This window comes from Equus caballus, chromosome 2, assembly GCF_041296265.1.
Source record: "Equus caballus isolate H_3958 breed thoroughbred chromosome 2, TB-T2T, whole genome shotgun sequence".
NCBI lineage: Eukaryota > Metazoa > Chordata > Mammalia > Perissodactyla > Equidae > Equus > Equus caballus.
Window position 1 is genome coordinate 18,942,570 of NC_091685.1, and position 19,301 is coordinate 18,961,870.

General features: G+C 37.9%; 2 protein-coding genes and 1 long non-coding RNA gene across 13 annotated transcripts in view; 2 read left to right on the top strand and 1 right to left on the bottom strand.

Moving 5' to 3' along the window:
* RHBDL2 (rhomboid like 2) overlaps window positions 1-12,600 on the top strand; it is a 49,995-nt gene extending 37,395 nt beyond the window's left edge. For 4 of the 9 annotated variants that reach the window (XM_023633106.2, XM_023633116.2, XM_023633111.2 and 1 more), the window contains exons 7-10: window positions 4,771-4,871; window positions 7,076-7,136; window positions 11,144-11,205; window positions 11,999-12,600. In XM_023633106.2, the coding sequence (XP_023488874.2) occupies window positions 4,771-4,871; window positions 7,076-7,136; window positions 11,144-11,205; window positions 11,999-12,178 (404 nt within the window). In that variant the 3' untranslated portion in view covers window positions 12,179-12,600. Of the gene's footprint in view, window positions 1-4,770; window positions 4,872-5,211; window positions 6,291-7,075; window positions 7,137-11,143; window positions 11,206-11,671 lie in introns of those variants that run through there. The other 5 variants (XM_070260424.1, XM_070260422.1, XM_070260423.1 and 2 more) reach the window with 2 other exon arrangements.
* LOC111771426 (uncharacterized) overlaps window positions 1-19,301 on the bottom strand; it is a 63,405-nt gene that overhangs the window by 33,473 nt on the left and 10,631 nt on the right. For all 3 annotated transcript variants that reach the window (XR_011436450.1, XR_011436449.1, XR_011436451.1), the window contains exon 2: window positions 3,217-3,379. This is a non-coding gene — a long non-coding RNA (uncharacterized lncRNA). The remainder of the gene's footprint in view (window positions 1-3,216; window positions 3,380-19,301) is intronic.
* Window positions 17,406-18,956, top strand: GJA9 (gap junction protein alpha 9). Its single transcript, NM_001256971.2, is given in 1 exon segment — window positions 17,406-18,956. A coding segment is annotated over 1 exon segment (1,551 nt).

The window sequence follows — 19,301 nt, forward strand, 5'->3', positions numbered from 1 at the left end:
ATTTCCTACTTAATGCACAAGGTTATGCACCCATCATTACAACCTAATTTTAGAACATTTTTATCCCCCTGAAAAACCCTGTACCCATTAGCGGTCACTCCCCACTCCTCACCCCACCCCCCTTCCTCAGTCATAGGCAACCACTAATCTACTTTCTGTCTCTTTAGATTTGCCCATTCCAGACATTTCATATTAATGGAATCATACAATATGTGGTCTTTTGTGACTGGCTATTTTCAACTAGCATAATGTTTTCGTCATTCATCCATGTTGTAGCATGTATTAGTGTTTCATTCCTTTTTTATTACTGGACAATATTCCACTATATGGATATACCACATTTTCTTTATCCATTCATTAAGTGCTGGACATTTGGGTTGTTTTCACTTTTTGGCTATTATGGATAATACTGCTATGAACATTTGTGTACAAGTTTTTGTGTGGATCTCTTGGGTACATACCTATCAGTGGAATTGTTGGGTCATATGGTACAAAGTGGTACCATTTTACATCTCCACCATTATCCAGTTCCTCCACATCCTAGACAATATTTGGTATCATCAGTTTTTCTAATTTAAGCCAATATACTGGGTGTATAATAGTATCTCATTGCATTTTAATTTGCATTTCCTAATTATTAATAATGGTGAACATCTTTTCATGTGCTCATTTGCAATCCATATATCTTCTCTGATAAACTATTTAAAACTTTTGTCCACTTAAAAATTTGATTATATCCCTTATTATATATAATAATATATATTACATATTCTGATTACAAGTGCTTTATCAGACATATGACTTCCAAACATTTTCTCCTGGTTTGTTGCTTATCTTTTCATTCTCTTAACAGTATCTTTACTGTTTTATAATTTTAGTTTTATAATTTTAGGTTTTACATATAGGTCTGCGATCCATTTTTATACATGGTAGAAAGTATGGATTGAAATGGCACTTTTTTGCATGTAGATATCTAATGTAGATATCTAATTGTTCCAGCATCATTTGTTGAGAAGACAATGCTTTCTTCACTGAATTGCGTTTGCATCTCAATGAAATCAGTTGTCAATATTTATGTGTGTGTCTATTTCTGGACTTTCTCTGTGTTCCACTCACATATGTATATCTTCACACCAATACCACTCTGTCTAGATTAATGTAGTTTTCTGATAAGTCTTGAAATCAGAAAGTGCTAATGTTCCAACTTTGCTTTTTTTTCAAAGTTGTTTTGGCTATTTTAGGTCCTTTGGGTTTCTACATGAATTTTAGAATCAACTCGTCAATTTCTACAAATAAAGTCTAATAGGATTTTGACTTGGATTGCATTGACTCTATAGGTCAACTTGGGGAGAATTGACATTTTAACAATATTGAGTCTTCCAACCCATGATCAAGGTGTATACTTCCATTTATTTAGCTCTTTCAAAATTCCACTCAGCATCTTTTTTAGTTTTTAGTGTTCAGGTCTTGTATGTTTTTGGGGGGTCAGATTTATCTTTGTAGTTCACATTTTTGATGTACTGTAAATAGTACTATTTTTGAAATTTCTATTTCTGATTCTTCATTGCTATTACATAGAAATATAGTTGATTTTTTGTATATTGATCTTATATCCTCCAACCTTGATAAATTCACTTATTATTTCTAGTAGTTAGTTTAATAGTTTGTTAAACAGTCAACTATCTTCTAAAGAGATTTAAATAATAAGATAAAAATGTGGTATATTTGCCCATGTGTTTACTATTTCCAGTGTCCTTCATTCCTTTGTGTAGCTCCATATTTCCATCTGATGTCTTTTTCCTTCTACCTGAGGATTTCCTTTAACATTTCTTGTATGAGTCTACTGGTCATCAATTCTTTCATCCTTTGTATGTCTGAAAAAAATCTTTATTTTGCCTTCATTTTTGAAATATATTTTTGCTAGCTATTGAATTCTAGCTTAACAGTATTTTTCTTTCAATATTTTAAAGGTTTTGTTCTACTGTTTTCTCATTTGTATTGTTTTCCAATGAGAATTCTGTTACCATCCTTATCATCGTTCCTTAGTATGAAACATGTCTTTTTACCCTGGCTTCTTTTAAGTTTTTCACTGGTTTTGAGCAATTTGATTTTGTTGTGCCTTGGTGTAGTTTTATTCATGGTTGTTGTGCTCGTGGTTTGTTGAGCTTCTTGGATCTATGGGTTTATAGTTTTCATAAACTTCAGTAAAAATTTGGCCATAATTTCTTCAAATATGTTTTCTGTGTCTCTCTTCTCTCCTCTCCTTTGGGGACTCTAATTATGTATTTTCTAGGCTGCTTGAAATTAACCCACAGCTCATTGATGCTGTATTTATTTTTAAAAATATTCTTTTCTGTGTGTTTCATTTTGGATAGTTTTATTGCCAGGTCTTCATGTTCACTAATCTTTTCTTCTTCAATATCTAATCTGTCATTAAACTCAACCAGTTTATTTTTTTGTCTTAGACATTATAGTTTTCATCAATAGAAGTTTGATATGAGTCTGTTTTATATCTTATATATTTCCACTTAACTTCTGAATGGATAGAATACAGTTGCAATAATTATTTATTTCCCTTATCTAAGTCTTACACTTGTGTCATTTGTTAGGTTTTAATTTACTCATTTCTCTCTTCGTTATGGGTCATATTTTCCTGCTTCTTTGCATGTCTGTCAATTTTTGATTGGATGCTAGACACTTTACCTGTGGATGGTGGATATTACTGTATTCCTCTAAATAGTCCTTAGATTTGTTCTGTAACTCAGTTACTTGGAAGCAGTTTGACCCTTTCTGGTAAGATGTTCTAGGTGAAACTGTGTTTTTGAGTCATGTTTAGTGCTAATTATTCCCCACTACTGGTGCAGACCCTTCTGTGTACTTTACCCAGTGCCCTATGAGTTATAAAGTTTTCTAGTTTGGAAAGTTACTTAGCCTCTCAGTTGCTCTGTGAACAGGTACTCTTCCTTCTACTCCTTTCTGGTGGTTCTTTCCTTGGCTCAGGTAATTTCCTCTTGTTCTCCTCTCTTGAGTTCTCTCTCTGTGTAGCTCTCTCCTCTCTGGTTCTCTGTCTTGCAAACTCTGGCTTCCTAGGTCTATCTGGACTCCAAACTCTATCTCATCAACTTAAAGTTTACTGAAGTCTACCTGAGTTCCTCCTTCATGCACTGTAGCCTGTATTGCCACTAAGGCAGTAAGCTGAGCAATCAGACAACTCACCTCATTTATTTCTTGTCTCTCAGGGTTCACTCTTTTGTTCTCTGATGTCCAGTATCTTGCAGACCATTGTTTCATATATTTTGTCCAGTTCTTTAGCTCTTTCAAGAGGGGGGGAAAATCTTATCCTTGTTGCTCTTTCATGGGCAGAAGTGGACATTTGTCTCTGTATTTTAAAAATAAAATTCTCATGTGATTAAGATGCAGTCATCCCAGCCCTAGTCTGTAGGTTAACATTTGAGAACCACTGCTCTAACCCTATTGGACTACTTCTCTCTGATCTTCAGTCATCCATACACCTTCATTTCTATGTGTTTGCTTTTCCACTTCCCTAAGTCCTGAATACCTTCTTCCCCTTTATTTTCCCTGTCTAAATCTTAACAATTCTTTGGCGTTTAATCAAAATGCTATCTCCCCCTTCTCAGAATAGCAGGGCCTTCATCTCTCTGCTGAGAAAGTCATTCCTTCCAAGTGCTTCATAACAAATTTATTATATTTTTTATCATAGCAGTTGTTATATTCTGCATTTTATGATAATTGTTTGCTGATTCATTTGTAAGACTCCTAAGGTCAGACATTTTGTCTTTCTTCACAAAGTAGGTATAATATTGTATCCTAAGGAATGAAAGAGGGCCTTGAAAGCAAGAGACTAAGTAATAGAACTAAGCAGTACAGAAAGAATGTCTTAGAGTTGGCATAAGGTGGTTTTCAAGCCTTGTTTTAGTTCAGGCAATCTATGATCGTGTCAGCAAATAGGTTTCATCTTGCTTGGTGAATGTGGTTGAACAGTATGTTGAGAAGGATTCTGAGGCAACATCCTCACTCCATGAGAAAGCTAGTCATTAGATAAGAAAATGTTGGAATATCTCAGGTATTTTGATAGTTTTGGCTAAGCATTGGGATATTTTGAAACAATGGCTAATAAGTACAGTCATGTGCCACATAATGACATTTTGTCAATGACGGACTGCATATATGACAGTGGTCTCATAAGATTAGTACCATATAGCCTAGATATGTTGTAGGCTATACCATCTAGGTATAAATATTTGTGTAAGTACACTCTATGATGTTCACACAATGACAAAATTGCCTAACAATGCCTTTCTCAGAATGTATCCCCATTGTTAGGTGATGCACGACTGTACACAATACATGTCAGATAGTGTTCTAAGCATGATGCACATATCAACTCATCTACCACCCCTGACAACCCACTGAGGTAAGTTCTATTAATACCCTATTTTGTGGGTAGGGAAACTAAGGCCCAGAGAGGTTAAGAAACTTGCTCAAGACACCCAGCTGGTAATTCTGGCTCCAGAGTCTGTGCTCTTGTAACTATTTTACTGTCTTTGTATTGAACATTTAATTTTCCAGAAAAATTGAGGTAGTTAGCCCACATAGCTATACTTTTATAGTATGGAAAGGACAAAGGGAATTTGTTGCTTATTAATATGATAATTGTCCAAACTTCCCAAACTTTTACCTTAGATTAGAAAGATTTATCTTTCATGATTCTGATAGTCATGTCTGATCCTTTGTGTTTTATTTCTTTAGGATCTCTTGCCAGCTCCATCTTTGACCCACTCAGATCTCTCGTGGGGGCTTCAGGAGGAGTCTATGCTCTGATGGGAGGCTATTTTATGAATGTTCTAGTGGTAAGAACTTTGAGAATGGAATCTATGGACCCTCCCCCCCCCCCCTTTTTTTTTAAAATAATATCTGGTATTTGGTTCAGGGAATCTTCATTTATCAATATTTACTGAGCACTCATCTTCCTTCTGGCCACTGGAGTTTTCCTTTCATATTTTATCTTTATTTTTTCTTTCCTGATCTCAAAAGTAATAAATACTAAATAAAATTTTAAATTGAGAAATATAAAGTCAAAATCCCCAATATAGTCTGTTAACAGTTTAATAATATCCTTTCAGACCTTTCTCTATATGTATTCAAAATCCTATCAATATTAATACTACAAAAGTGGAACCATCCTTACAGATATTGTTCTGCATCTTGATACAGAGTACCCTGGCCACCTGCACGCCCGTGCACAGAAATGCACCTCGATCTTTTCAAGTGCTCCACAGCACCCTCTATACAACAATATCAGGACTTATCTAATCCTTCCTTGAAAAAAATTTGAGGTGATTCCAGCTTTTCACATTTACAAATAATGCTGTAAGAAATGTTCTTTCACATTTATCTTTTTGCATTTTTGTAATTTTTTGTGTGTAGGATAAATTCCTAGAAGCTGGTTTAGTGGATTAAGGCTTTACATTTTCATAGATAAATGCCAATGGCCCGTCAAAGTTGGCATACCATTTTACACTCCCATGATATAGTACGTGAGAATGCCAACCACATTTTAAAAAAATTTTTCCTTTTTCTCCCCAAAGCCCCCCGGTACATAGTTGTGTATTTTTAGTTGTGGGTCCTTCTAGTTGTGGCATGTGGGACTCCACCCCAGCATGGCCCGATGAGCAGTGCCATGTCTGCACCCAGGATTCGAACCGGCAAAACCCTGGGCTGCTGAAGTGGAGCACGCAAACCCAACCATTTGGTCACGGGGCCGGCCCCGCCAACCACTTTTTAAAACAGGCTAAAATCCTGACTAGCTGTTAATCCTTTAACCATGTAGGTATACTTTAAAAATACTCTAGGACGGGGCTGGTCCGGTGGCGCAGCCGGTAAGTGCGCATGTTCCACTTCAGCAGCCCGGTGTTCGCTGGTTCGTATCCTGGGTGCAGACATGCCACCACTTGGCAAGCCATGCTGTGGTAGGTGTCCCACATATAAAGTAGAGGAAGATGGGCATGGATGTTAGCTCAGGGCCAGTCTTCCTCAGCAAAAAGAGGAGGATTGGCAGCAGATGTTAGTTCAGGGCTAATCTTCCTCAAAAAAATAAAAAAACCACACAAAAACTCTCGGACGAAAAATATGAAGCAATTATAAAACTGCTCCAAAAGTAAAAGTCATTTAGAAAAATGTTTTTCAAACCTGGGATTGCAACTCCTTAGCAGTTCACAACTCAGTTTAAGGGATTGTGACCAGAAATTAAACAAAAAGAAAAAAAAAAATTTCAGTATGCATCACACATAAGGGTAAATACTGTTTGATTTATATGTGTGCTGGATTGTTATGTAAATTATTTCTTACTGTACGTTATGGTCACAACAGTTTGAAAAGAATTGATTTATAATAAACATGGCTGTTTCACCATCTTTACTCCTTAGGAAGAGAGTTAGTGACTTGAAAGAGAGAGAGAAGTAACTCAAAAAATTAAAATGGAAATGTCTTTCTGACTCAACAATTCTCTAGTAACCCCCGAGGGTACTTGCAAACTGGACTGAGACTTTTCAAAGCCAAAATCAAACTTTCGTTTTTTGACCAACATTTAAAAATTTTTTGGAATTATCTCAAAAAATTAAGGTAATACTCAAATTTTAGCTAAGTCTTTGCTAACTCCTATTTGGAAAGAGGATGAAGACATTTCAAGTGAACCTTAACCAAAAAAACTTGGGAATATTTCATCAGACTTAGTTTGACAGCATCTATCTATCTATCTATCTATGACATGTTGTGTTGATTTTATATTATTTATATTTGGATTATTTCCTGCTGATAAAATTGTGTCTAGTTTATATCACGGAATTAAATATCATGTTTCATTTTATTCCCCATTCGCACCAGTGTTGTACTTCCCAAATACATTTGAAACCTGGGCTGTTACACCAGTGCTTTGTTTTGCAAATATTGACACCCAAGCTTTATTTTAAATGAAAAACCAAATGAAGAGGGAAGACAGCTGAGGTTTCATTTCCCAATAGATAGCTTATATTATTATTATTTATCTCTTTGCAAGAATTTTCGAGAAATGATTCCTGCCTTTGGAATTGTCAGACTACTGATCATCATCCTTATAAGTAAGTTTGTTTTGCGAACTCATCACACCTTCAGTTTTATCGGTTCCACCTTCAGAAGGCCTTCTCATATGTTCTAAAGACTAACACGTAGCATGATTGCTAGCCTAGAGTCAGAAGGACTTGTTGGCTCCATAGTCCTAAGCAGAAAGGCGTAAATGGAGGAGTTTTCACAGACTCTCATGGGTGATTCTTAGAGGGGACTCAGTAATGTGTTTTTGCCTTTTGCTTCTTTCTGGAGAAGTCAAGAGAGTAAAGCTCTAGGCACTCCTTCCACGTTAACAACAGCTTCATATATGTTTCATAGAACTGGATTTTTCTCATTCATACATCGGATTCTGTATACGATTTTTTTCTGAAAAGAGAAAGCTTGAAAACCACTGATATAATCTATTTTCTTCCTTAATTTCTAACTTTTCAGATGAAAAAGAAAAACTGATCTAGGGTATAAGCATGGAGTGGTGGCTGAGGTTGGAAGGTGGGAGCAGAGGCGAAGGAATCAAGAGGTCAGGGAACTGGGAGGATGACTAATGTGACTTTTGACATCGCCAGGAATTATAGTAGAGACTCTCATGCTGAGGGCGTCGAGGCAGAGCGTTCAATCTGGAGGGGAGGTGGAATTTCAGCTGAGTCTGAAAGCCATGGTAGCTTTTGGATGGTGGCAGGACATACAGGGCAGAAGAAAAGAGGAGCAAAGGCAGGGCTACTAACCTGTGTTTCCAGACCTGCTCCAGCTGAAGCTCTGTCCACACTGAGGGTGTGGGGAGAAGGACGGACACTGGGATCAGACTGTGGGGTCAGACTTGAGGGCCAAGACAGAGGTTCCACTTGATAAAGGCTAAGATTTTGGCTGTCCACATGATAAGAAAAAATGATTCTGCTAATTGATATTGAGTTCAACTGTCCACATTGTTGGGAACAGGGACAACCATCTCTGAGGATAGAGACTAAATTTAGTTTATGAACAGTTGAACTGTAAAAACAGTTATTTCATCCTGAGAGAGAATAAGTGACTTGTTTCTAGTTTATACCAAACTGTATGTAATGTTTTTCTCCATAAGAAATCCGAAAAGTGAGGGGAAGTTGTCAGCACAGAAAGGGGAGCAAGGGTCTGGAGTAAGTTAGGAGAGTTGCTGTGGGAGCAGAGCCACCACCTTTGTTGTTAAGAGTCACAACTAGAACCAAGGGACAAGTCCTTAGACTGAAAAATATTTCCCCAGTGACCTGGCCTTCAGTCAGTCTGCCTCTTTTAGGTAATTATGAATGACTTTTGTAAAATCAGCCTCAAAGCCTTGATGGGGAAATGGTTTTAATACTCTTTGATGTTGGAGTAAAAACTCTTTCCTCATGCCCAGGGAATCTCCAAAGATAGTCTATGTCACATGACGTCATTCTTCAGGTAAGTAATACAGAACCTGAGTGGTTAGATCATGCAATCATCTTACAGAGCAGGTAGGATATGCTAATACTAACCTTCCCCACTTCCTGGCACACGCCATTTCTAAAAGTTCTTTGGCCTGATTTACCTGCTATTGCAAATGAGAAAAAGTTACACAACAGATTAATAAAATACATTTTTATTTTATTTAAAGATTGGCACCTGAGCTAACATCTGTTGCCAATCTTTCTTTCTTGTCTTCTTCTCCTCCCCAAAGCCCCCAGTCCATAGTTGTGTATTCTAGCTGTGAGTCCCTCTGGCTATGCTGTGTGGTACGCCGCCTCAGTGTGCCCTGTCCTTGCCCAGGATCCGAACTGCTGAAACCCTGGGCCGCCGAAGCGGAGCATGTGAACTTAACCACTCTGGCACAGGGCTGGCCCCCATTTTTATTTTAAATGTTTCCTTGGGAAAATGTATAGCTTTTTTTTAATGGTAAATATTATTCTTAATTGTGAAGGACAATTGGCCTTAAGGACCTTCCTTCATTAAACATTATTTGTTGGATGTGTTTTCTAAGGATGCAACTGAGCTTCTCTTTGGAAAAAGTTAAGGAAATCTCACATTTTCATCCTTCAAAAGAATCCATATAAAGGCAACTCTCTTAAAATGAGTGTCAAATTTTTAGTGAGGACAATGCTTTGGTTTATTGGAAAAAGGGCTGCTTCTCAGGTGGGAAGACATGTCTCAGTTTAGAGACTGCAGCAACTTCGTAGCAAACTCTCCTGGGAAGCAGAAAGGGCCAGGCAGAGAGATGTCAGCAGCGGGCAAGAGAAGAGAGAAATGGAATGGAGAAAGTGACATGCTAAGGGCTCCAAAGCCTTTTTGAGAGGTGGCCTCCTCTGGTGGAAGGCTAGAGCAGAGTAATTGTTTCCAGTAAGTCAGCCTGTTCTCTGGCAGTAGTTTTCTTATACTTTACTAGTCCTATCTTTGTGTTATTTACACTGGATCAGGAAATGCAAATGATGATTGAAAATATGACACAGCTACATTTATCCAGCATTCTGTAAGTCATTTACAATTAAATTAATATTGAGTGCTTCCTCGACCTCAATTCTTGTACAGAGCCTTCAACATCAATACAGTATTGAAAGGGAAACTAGCTAGAACACATGGTCCTGATGCTATTTTCCCGAAGGCAAGGACTGGGTCTTTCCGTCTCCTAGGACACAGGGGCTCACTAAGTAGAGCACTGGGAACTGGGGCATGGGTGTGGAATGTGACAGCTGCACCGGTTGTTTCCAAGTGGCTGGCACATTTAGGGCGGAGTTCCTCTAGGCTAAGAAACCCAGGAAGCTCCTTTTGCATCCCAGATCTGACTTATTTGAAGAATGGTTCTGGCTCTAACTCTCCCACTGGAGAATGTAGACTCATTTCCTTTCTTGGCCCATCTTCAGTACTCCTGATGGTTATCAGCGGCAATTAGCGTGGTGGGTGAGAGTGGGGCTGCTTAGGGTTCAAATGCTGCCCCCGCCTCTGAGCTCTGTGCCTTGGTTTCTCTATGTACAAAACGCCACCATCATTCCTCACTTGAATTGTGCCATAATAGTAATCTAGCTGGTCTTCCTGCTCCTGTCCTTGCTCCCTTTATAGTCTATTTCCTATTGTGCAGTCAGAATGATCTTTTAAAAAGACAACCTAGATCACTCCTGTGCTCAAAAGCTTTCAAAGGCCTCCTATTGCTCAGAGTAAAAGTCAAAGTCCTTACAGTGGCCTATAAGCCCCTACATGATCTGTCCCCTACTTATCACCTATTGCTTTATTCCTAACTTTAATCCAGAATCACGTGGAGGTCTTGCTAAACACAGATTGCTGAGCACCACCTTCAGAGTTTCTGGTTCAATGAGTCTGGGGTGGGGCTGAGATGTTTAATTTCTAAGTTCCCAGGTGCTGCTGCTGCTACTGCTCTTGCGGGGGAGCCACACTTTGAAAACCACCTGTCCGCTTTGAAAGTGAGATCAACTGTGTTGGTATTCCTCACACACACCAGGCACATTCCTGCCTCAGGGACTTTGCACCTGCTCTTCCTACTTCCTGGAAGACTCCTGCTTCAGATGTCAGTGTGGCTTGTACCCTTATCTCTGTCAAATGTCATATTCTCAGTGAGATCCTCCCTGGGTCTCTTATTAAAAGTCACGCCCTCCTCCCAGCATTCCCAATGCTCCTTCCTCCCTTTGTATTTTCTCAATAACACTGACGACCACCTGACATGCTCATCTTTTACTTATTCGTGTGTTTGCCTCCCCCTGCTAGACTGTCAGCTCCAGGAGGCAGGGCTGTCTGATCTGTTCACTGCAGTATCTCTACCGCCTAGACTTGTGCCATTCGCACAGAAGACAATCAATAAATACTCGTTGGATGAATCAATCTGTAAAATGGGATAATGATAGTACCTATTTCACAGGGTCTTTGAGGGGATTAATGAGTTAATACATGTAAGGCTCTTAGAACAGCACCTGGCACAGAGTAGGTCTCAATAAACGTTAGCTGCCACCATTATCAGAGGGGAGCCAAAACCATTTAAATGCACGGCTGCAGAGATCCTGGGGCTTCATCGGCTTGTTTTTCCTTCTAGTTGGGTCGGACATGGGATTTGCTCTCTACAGAAGGTTCTTTGTCCCTGCCAGTGGGTCACCGGTGAGTTCAGTTTATTATTTTCTTAGTGGAAAATTTGTTCACCTATCATATCAATAGCTGAAAAGGGTCACCAAATAGGGGCAACAATTCTTTGATTGAGGGTAGCCAAATTTCCATTTCGAAGTTAAGAAAATTCCTGAGGAAACTGGACTTTTGGATTGTCCTTTTCATTTAACTTTCATAGCCCTGACCACTGGCTCTACTTCTCTGCACCTGCCATACTGGTAGCTATTCCGAAACGGGAGAGAAGGAATTTCACTGTCCACAGAGAATAAAAAACAGATTGGAAAACAGCAATGAAAATTTGGGTGCAGATGAATTCACAATATAAAGAAAACTGATAAAGAATTTAGTTTTGTTGGACGTAGTCTCTGAATTTGGTAGCTTCTCTTTGAGTATTTGTTTGTATTTCCTGTGTTTTAATTCTGACATTCCATTTATGTGGGGTCTGACTGTGCTCCTCCAGTGATCCCTCCTGGCAACTCAACCCTTGTTCTTTTGGTTGGCCGTACACGGAACCATCAGACGTGATGATGAAGGAGGAGGAGAAACAGTGGGCCTGCCTTGTGTATTCAGAGTGGATGAAACGACATTTTTTAGCTTTGCATGTGTTAGAATATCTCCTTTTCTCTGTGTACAGGAAGTTTTGTGTCTCTTTTGCCTCACCTCCTTGCTCTTCAGACTTTTAAGACTCTTGTTTGTCAGTATTTGGTTTTTAGTAAGAGAGATGCAACTGAATTATGCAATTAGCATTTTCTTCACTTATTTTCATTTCCCCTCCTTTTCTCCTAAGGTGTCTTTTGCGGCTCACATTGCAGGTGGATTCGCTGGAATGTCCATAGGTTACACTGTGTTTAGCTGCTTTGATAAGGCGCTGCTGAAGGATCCAAGGTTTTGGATAGCGATTGTGGCTTATTTAGCTTGTGTCTTATTTGCTGTGTTTTTCAACATTTTCCTATCTCCAGCAAACTGACCTGCCTCTAATATAAGCCAATTAATAAAAAGAGCCATCTAGGAAAAAACTGGAGGACTCTATGAAGAAACAGAGAAGTCACAGCACCTGCTGACAATTTTATAGAGGACAAACACCACTGAAGTCATCAGTTGCAAAGAATGCTTACAAAAGGAGTTAGGGTTTAAGGAAAGGGCTTCTGAATGCAAAGGGAGGGAAGAGGATGAGCGGGAAGGGAAGGGAAGTAAAAACCAGAGATTGCCTCTTTCCCAGGTGTATGTGGTGTGTGTATACATACATACATACATAGCGTGTAAATATCCTCTCAAAAAGAATTGCTCTTCTTCGAAGATATATTGTATTATTGTATTATTATTGTATCTATTGCTTGATAGAATCCACAAATACTGTAGTATGCTGATAATAAAAACTTTTCATACCTGTGTCAGACTATTGATAATCATTTTCTATCACTGTTTGAGTCCATAGATCACTGTTTGAGGTGCTTTCTATACATTATTGCCAATCTTTTTTAACAACCTAGAAAGGTGGCTATTACTCTGTATCTTAGAGAGGACATGGAAATTCTATAAAGTCAAATAACTTGTTTAATAGGGGGCAGGATTTAAAGATTGGTAACACCTTGAAAGCCCATATTCTCCCCCGCTACTGGTCTAACAATGCTCTGTCTCCCAAGTACTGAAAATTAAGACTATGATGGGAGTATAGGAATAAACATTTTTGTGGGTGCACCATGAATGGGAAATACCTTATAGACGAGGACTGAGAATTCTCTGGACTGCTAGTTTAAGACTCTGATAGCACGTCTAGGAACCTGGAATCAGCTTTCTGGTGCATATCAGATACCTGGACTCTGGATTCTCATGTATGATAAGCTTCTCATCCTCCACGTGGCTAGTGGCTGGCCCAGTAGTGGGTGGGATTTATTTACAAAAGGTAAAATGTCCTATCTGAAACTGAGAAACTCTATCCTTTTCTTGTATAGAACCAGATTGTTGGCCATTTTTTCCAAAATAGTGGTTTTAGATCATTTGAATACAGGAAATATAATTTTTTCTTCTTTCATCATCAACATGTTTTATTTATAAACATCCATCTAAATATGTTGCTGTATTCTGAAAGGAGCATCCACACTCCATAGATATATTGGGAAAAGTAGTATTTTAGCAATTTGGAAGAAACTGATCTGGGATTTGTTAAATATTTTTCTTTAAATTTGAGTATGAGAATATGAGTATGTTCTTGGTTAAACAAAGATTTGAACAAGAACTTAAAAGATAAAGCCCCCTTTACTTTCCCACCCAAACCTCTTTTCCCTGGTGATGACCACTGTCAACATCTGGGTGTATATTCTCCAAGACCTTTATCTATCCAGGATGAGCAGAAAGCAAAATTGATTTTGGCTGATGGCTGACTCAGTCACTGCATTGAACTGCACCAAATCTGCTCTACACCCTGAAAGGGATAAACTTGGAGAACAAGTTGAAGATGGCTGTGGTATAACTTCCAAGCGTGATCTGCTTCTCAGATTTACCTAAACTAGAAAGGTTTGGGTTAATCTGGTTTGCCTGATTAAATATACATATGAAAAGTAGATTTTAACAAGATAAATGAGATCATACTAGATGTATTGTTCTATAACTTGCTTTTTAATGACTTAGAGATGTTTCTCTATTAGTTCTCTGAGTTGCCGAGTGATAAAGACGTACTACAGTTCATTTAACCATTCCTCCACTGGACCCTTAAGTTGGTGCTAATTTCGTACTATTACCACAGCGCTATGTGAACATCCTAGTATGTGCAGTGTGTCTCTGAGTATGTTTGCTGAGTGAATATTTCAAGCATTCAGAAGCAGAAATGCCATCTTAATTTTGATAGATTTAAACTGCCTTTTAAATAGCTGTACCCATTTATATTCTTACTGACAGTATATGAGAGTAAGTTTCCTCACACTTTTGCCAAAAGCAAGTATTACACATCTTTGAAAAATTTGCATTTTGATAGCTAAAAAATAATACTTCATTTTGATTTGTATTTCTCTGACTACTAATGAGGCTTAGTGTTTTTCAAGTTTATTAATAATTTATGTATAATTTATATATTACACATAACGTAATTTATATAATATATAATATACAAATATGAACATATATATATAAATTTTTTTCCCTGATGAAATGCTTGCATTTAATCTGAAAAGTAGCTATTAGTTGGCAAAGAAGCCCAGGGAAGAAATATTTATCTGCCATGGCCAACCCACCGGGTCACGAGCTCTGAAGAGAGAACTTTAATGACCTAAAGTGCAACGTAATTGTTAATAACAGAAAACTAGATGGAGAAATAGGATTCATCTAATTATAAGATTGGACATGACCCATTGATTAATAAGACTGATGACTAAGAAGTTATTATCTAGTTAGAAAGACTTTTTGGTACTAGAAACACTGTTCACATTCCAAAAACAGTGATATCTTATTGGGTCCCCCCCCCGGGGGAGGTGTGAAATTAGCATAAAACAGCAGACAAACATCTGGTGTTTTAAATTTGACATCTCTGAATTACAGAGGGACCATTTATACAGCTTAATTTGGGGCTCATAACTTTAGTTTTCTAAACTGTGCTGTTATTAGAAATATTGGAAATATTCTTTATCTGTGCTGTCCAATAAAGTGGCCACCAGGCACATGTAACTCTTTAAATTTTAATTAAAATAAAGAAAAAGTATGAATTCAGTGCCTCTGTTACACAAGCTGCGTTGCAAGCGCTCAATGGCTGTATGTGGCTAGTGGCTGCCTTATTGGACAGCATGGAGAGAGTCTGTTTCAACATCGTTGCAAAAAGGGCTATTGGACAGCGCTGTTTCAGAAGCAAGAATGAGCAGAAGGGAAATGGGTTTTAGCTGATGGCTGCCTCATTCACTGTACTGAACTGAACCGAATCTGCTCTACACCTGCAAAGAGATGAATCCAGACAACAAGTTGAAGATGGCCACCGAGTAACGTCTCCTAAGCATGATTTGCTTCAGATTTACCCAAACTGAGAAAGGTTTGCGTTAATCTCTCTGTTACAGCTAACTAAAAAAGTCATTTGAAATGCTTTTTATCATTTGTCATTTTATTACTTTCTTTCAAATTTTATACAGTACTGTATCTGTGTATACTAGTATTCATGTCATTTGCTATGAAAGCTTCAGAATCTAAGATTTGTAGCTAAATAATACTGCTGCTTTCAGGAAATACTATGCTCTTGTCCTTTAGGGGAAAAAAATCTTTCATTTTTGTGATTATAAAAGTACAGTGCTCATGGTAAAAAAAAATTAAAATACATATAATTATAAAAAATTAAGTCAGTTGTAATCACACTACCCAGAGATAAACATAGCTAATATTTTGATGAATATCCTTCTAGGCTTTTTTGTATGCATCTCTACATATACTGGGGCCATACTATTCTATTTTAGAATCTGAATGTCACTGAAACAATATATCAGATGTCTTTTTACATTAGTATTTATCATTTCTACTGGTTGCATAGTACTACACTGTGGATGTACTATTATTTATTATGCACAATAGTCTTTCTTGTATAGAAAATTATTTTGGATGCTTTCAAGTTATTATTATTATAAATAACGTGAATAATATCTTTGTTTACATTTCAAAGTGCTTTGGAGAGTTGGGTCAAAGAGTATACTATTATTAACATAACAAAGTAAAATACAAATTTTCTCTATCTCAGGAATACAACTAAATTTTAGAAGGTTGATGCTTTTGCAAGTCTTTTTAACTATATAAAGCTTTAAAAAAGGAACTAAAGACTCCAGAACCAGTTATTTAAAAAGTGAAAACTAGCACTAGTTGACATGCCTAATTTAAATAAACTTTTAAGAGAAAAGACATGATTTTCAACATCTTTTTCATGCAAATTTCAAGTGTGCTTAAAGAGGAAAAATAACAGTTTAGCAAAACAGTTAAGAGCTGACTTCAGAGCCACACTGACTGAGGTTGAACACCAGTTCTAGCTGTGTGACTGTGGCTAATGTAAGGTGTGCCTCAGTTTTTTTATCTGTAAAATGGGGAAACAACATATCTACCTATAGAGTTTTTGTGATGAACATTTCTCATAGCTATAGTATCCTAGTATGTCTGATAGTGTAACATTTCCCCCTCTATGAGGGATCCAGAACATACATTTATATTTTAAATGAAAGTGAATAAAAACATTCACTCTCTTTTTCTTTCCTTTGGGATATATGTCCTCTTAGGTATCCTAGGGTATCAACCTTAATATGGAACTACTGGCTGATAATCTAAGCACCTAAATTATAACTTGCACCACTGCTCCCTCCACAAAAGCAAGCTATATATCTTAAATAGGTCAAATAATGTTACAATGAAAATTTCTATAATACCACCACCACCACAATGATCCATTTATTTAAAGTAATATCCAATAACAATCGGGTAGTACAAAATAGTTGAGAACTTTTGGAGTTCATTTTGAGATGAGACAGATTTACAAAATTTTTGAGAGCAAAGTATGATAAGAATTTTATGAATACTCATAAATAGATTAATGAAATGATATCTAAAAATGCTCAAAAACTGCCAGAAAGAAACCAGAATTTAGACATTTAAATGTGGATGAAAAAACTAAATTCCTATAGCAAGAGCCAAATGTGTTTCCTTTGGTTTCATTAAATGCTGTTATCTTACTGAATTATCAAATGAAACACATTCATTTTCCTGTGGGCATAAGTGAGATTTTAAAAATCACTGACTTTGGTTATAACTTTTATATAAAATAATCTTAATAAATAGGTTTGTAAGATTAAGTCAGTAGTTTCAGGAACTTCTCCAAAAGTTCTGTTTACAAAAATTAAAACAATAGCAGCTAAGTAAGAAAACTCCTTCTAGGGATCCTTACAGTTTTATTCTTCATAGAGAATATATATATCCCTTCCCTAGGTATCTTTTTTTTTTTTTTGCATGGCATTATAAGGTCTATACATAAATGATTCTTATGTTCCTGATATCTTATATTCTTGGTAACAGATTATCACAGCTCTCTAGAAAAAAGTAAAACAACCAGCCCACTGAAAAAGTGATGCTTTGTTCATATTTTGGCCATAGGTTTACTTTAAGAAATAGCACACCCTTCAGGATGGAAGAATTTATCTGCCTCCTATTGGATGGGGTACAGAGCTAAGATGGCTCACTAAATAAACATGGGGGACTGGTACTTCCTTGGAGGCATTCTGGAGGAAGTTCACATCCACTCCACCATGATTGGAAAGATCTGGCTCACCATCCTGTTTGTATTTCGAATGCTTGTTCTGGGTGTAGCAGCTGAAGATGTTTGGAATGATGAGCAGTCCGGCTTCATCTGTAATACCGAACAACCGGGCTGCAGAAATGTATGCTATGACCAGGCCTTTCCTATCTCCCTCATTAGATACTGGGTTTTGCAGGTGATATTTGTGTCTTCACCATCCCTGGTCTACGTGGGCCATGCTTTGTACCGACTGAGAATTTTGGAGAAAGAGAGACAGAGGAAGAAAGCTCAACTGAGAGGAGAACTGGAGGGGGTTGAGTTTGAAATGCCTGGGGATCGCAGGAGACTGGAGCAAGAACTTTATCAGCTGGAGCAAAGGAAACTAAACAAAGCTCCGCTTAGAGGAACTTTGCTTTGCACTTACGTGATACACATTTTCACTCGCTCTGTGGTTGAAGTTGGGTTCATGATCGGACAGTATCTTTTATACGGATTTCATTTAAAGCCTCTGTTTAAATGCCACGGCCACCCCTGTCCAAATATAGTTGATTGTTTTGTCTCAAGACCCACAGAAAAGACAATATTCCTATTATTTATGCAATCCATAGCCACTGTTTCTCTTTTCCTAAATGTTCTAGAAATTTTCCACCTAGGTTTTAAAAAGATTAAAAGAGGGCTTTGGGGACAATATAAATTGAAGGATGAGCATAACGAATTCTATGTGAATAAGTCAAAACAAAATCTTGCCAAATATCAAAACACATCTGCAAATTCACTGAAGCAACCCTCTTCCGCATCCGATTATAATCTGTTAGTGGAAAAGCAAACACACACAGCAGTGCACCCTAGTTTAAATTCATCTGCATTTCAGGCAGATCCTGACAATCACAGTGGAAACGATGAGAAATGCATTTTGGATGAACAGGAAACTGCATTTTCTAAGGAGATGTGCACATTTAGTACTACCTGTAGTCATCTTCAACACATCGGCTCAACTAATAAAGAAGACATTCATAAAATATTTGGAAAAGAAGTTAATGGTAACCAGTTAAGGGAAAAAAGAGAAATTGATGGCAAAGACAGCAAAAGAAACGACTACTGTAGAGGTCACTGTCCTATTCCAGGTGTTGCTGTAGATCCGGACAACCACGCCGGGCAGTCATCCCAAACAGCTTTCTCTCAGCCACCTAATTGCACCTGGAAACCCAGGTGGCTTCGTGCTACATGGGGTCCCGCTACAGAAGATGAAAAACAGGCATCACCTCCAAAAGGTACCAATATCAAGGGCCAGCTCAGAGAGGGCACAATCAGAACCCTTCCTCCTTCACAGGGAGACTTCCAGCCACTTGACATTCCAGACACTCCTGATTCTTTGGGAGAGTTGTCCTTTGAATCCAAGTCGGTCAGAACCTGCAACAATCCTACTGCTTGTCCTCCGAATCGCTTAGTGCTGCTGGCAAACAACCTCAGCGGGAGGCGGGCCCCCACAGACCTTCAGATCTGAACAGCTGTTGGCTTTTAGACATTCTACATATTTATTATCATAGAAGTAGACCAGTGGTGGTGCAGCACAGACAAAACAAGGGCAGCTCTAAAGACCAGCTGTTTACAGACAACTGCAAACTCATTTCAAAAAGAGAAAATGGCTCTAATTCTGAATTGGGAAGGGGTAGTTTTAAATTAAAAGACCTAGTTACCAAATCAGGATTACTTTTTCACGGGCTCCCTACAGAATTAGTGAAAACTGATTTTGGGAAAATTACATGTTCGGAATCGAGACTAAATGGTTTGGAACCAGGTTTTTCCTTGAAGGGAGCACAGCCTTGTTCTTAATCTACGTAATACCCCC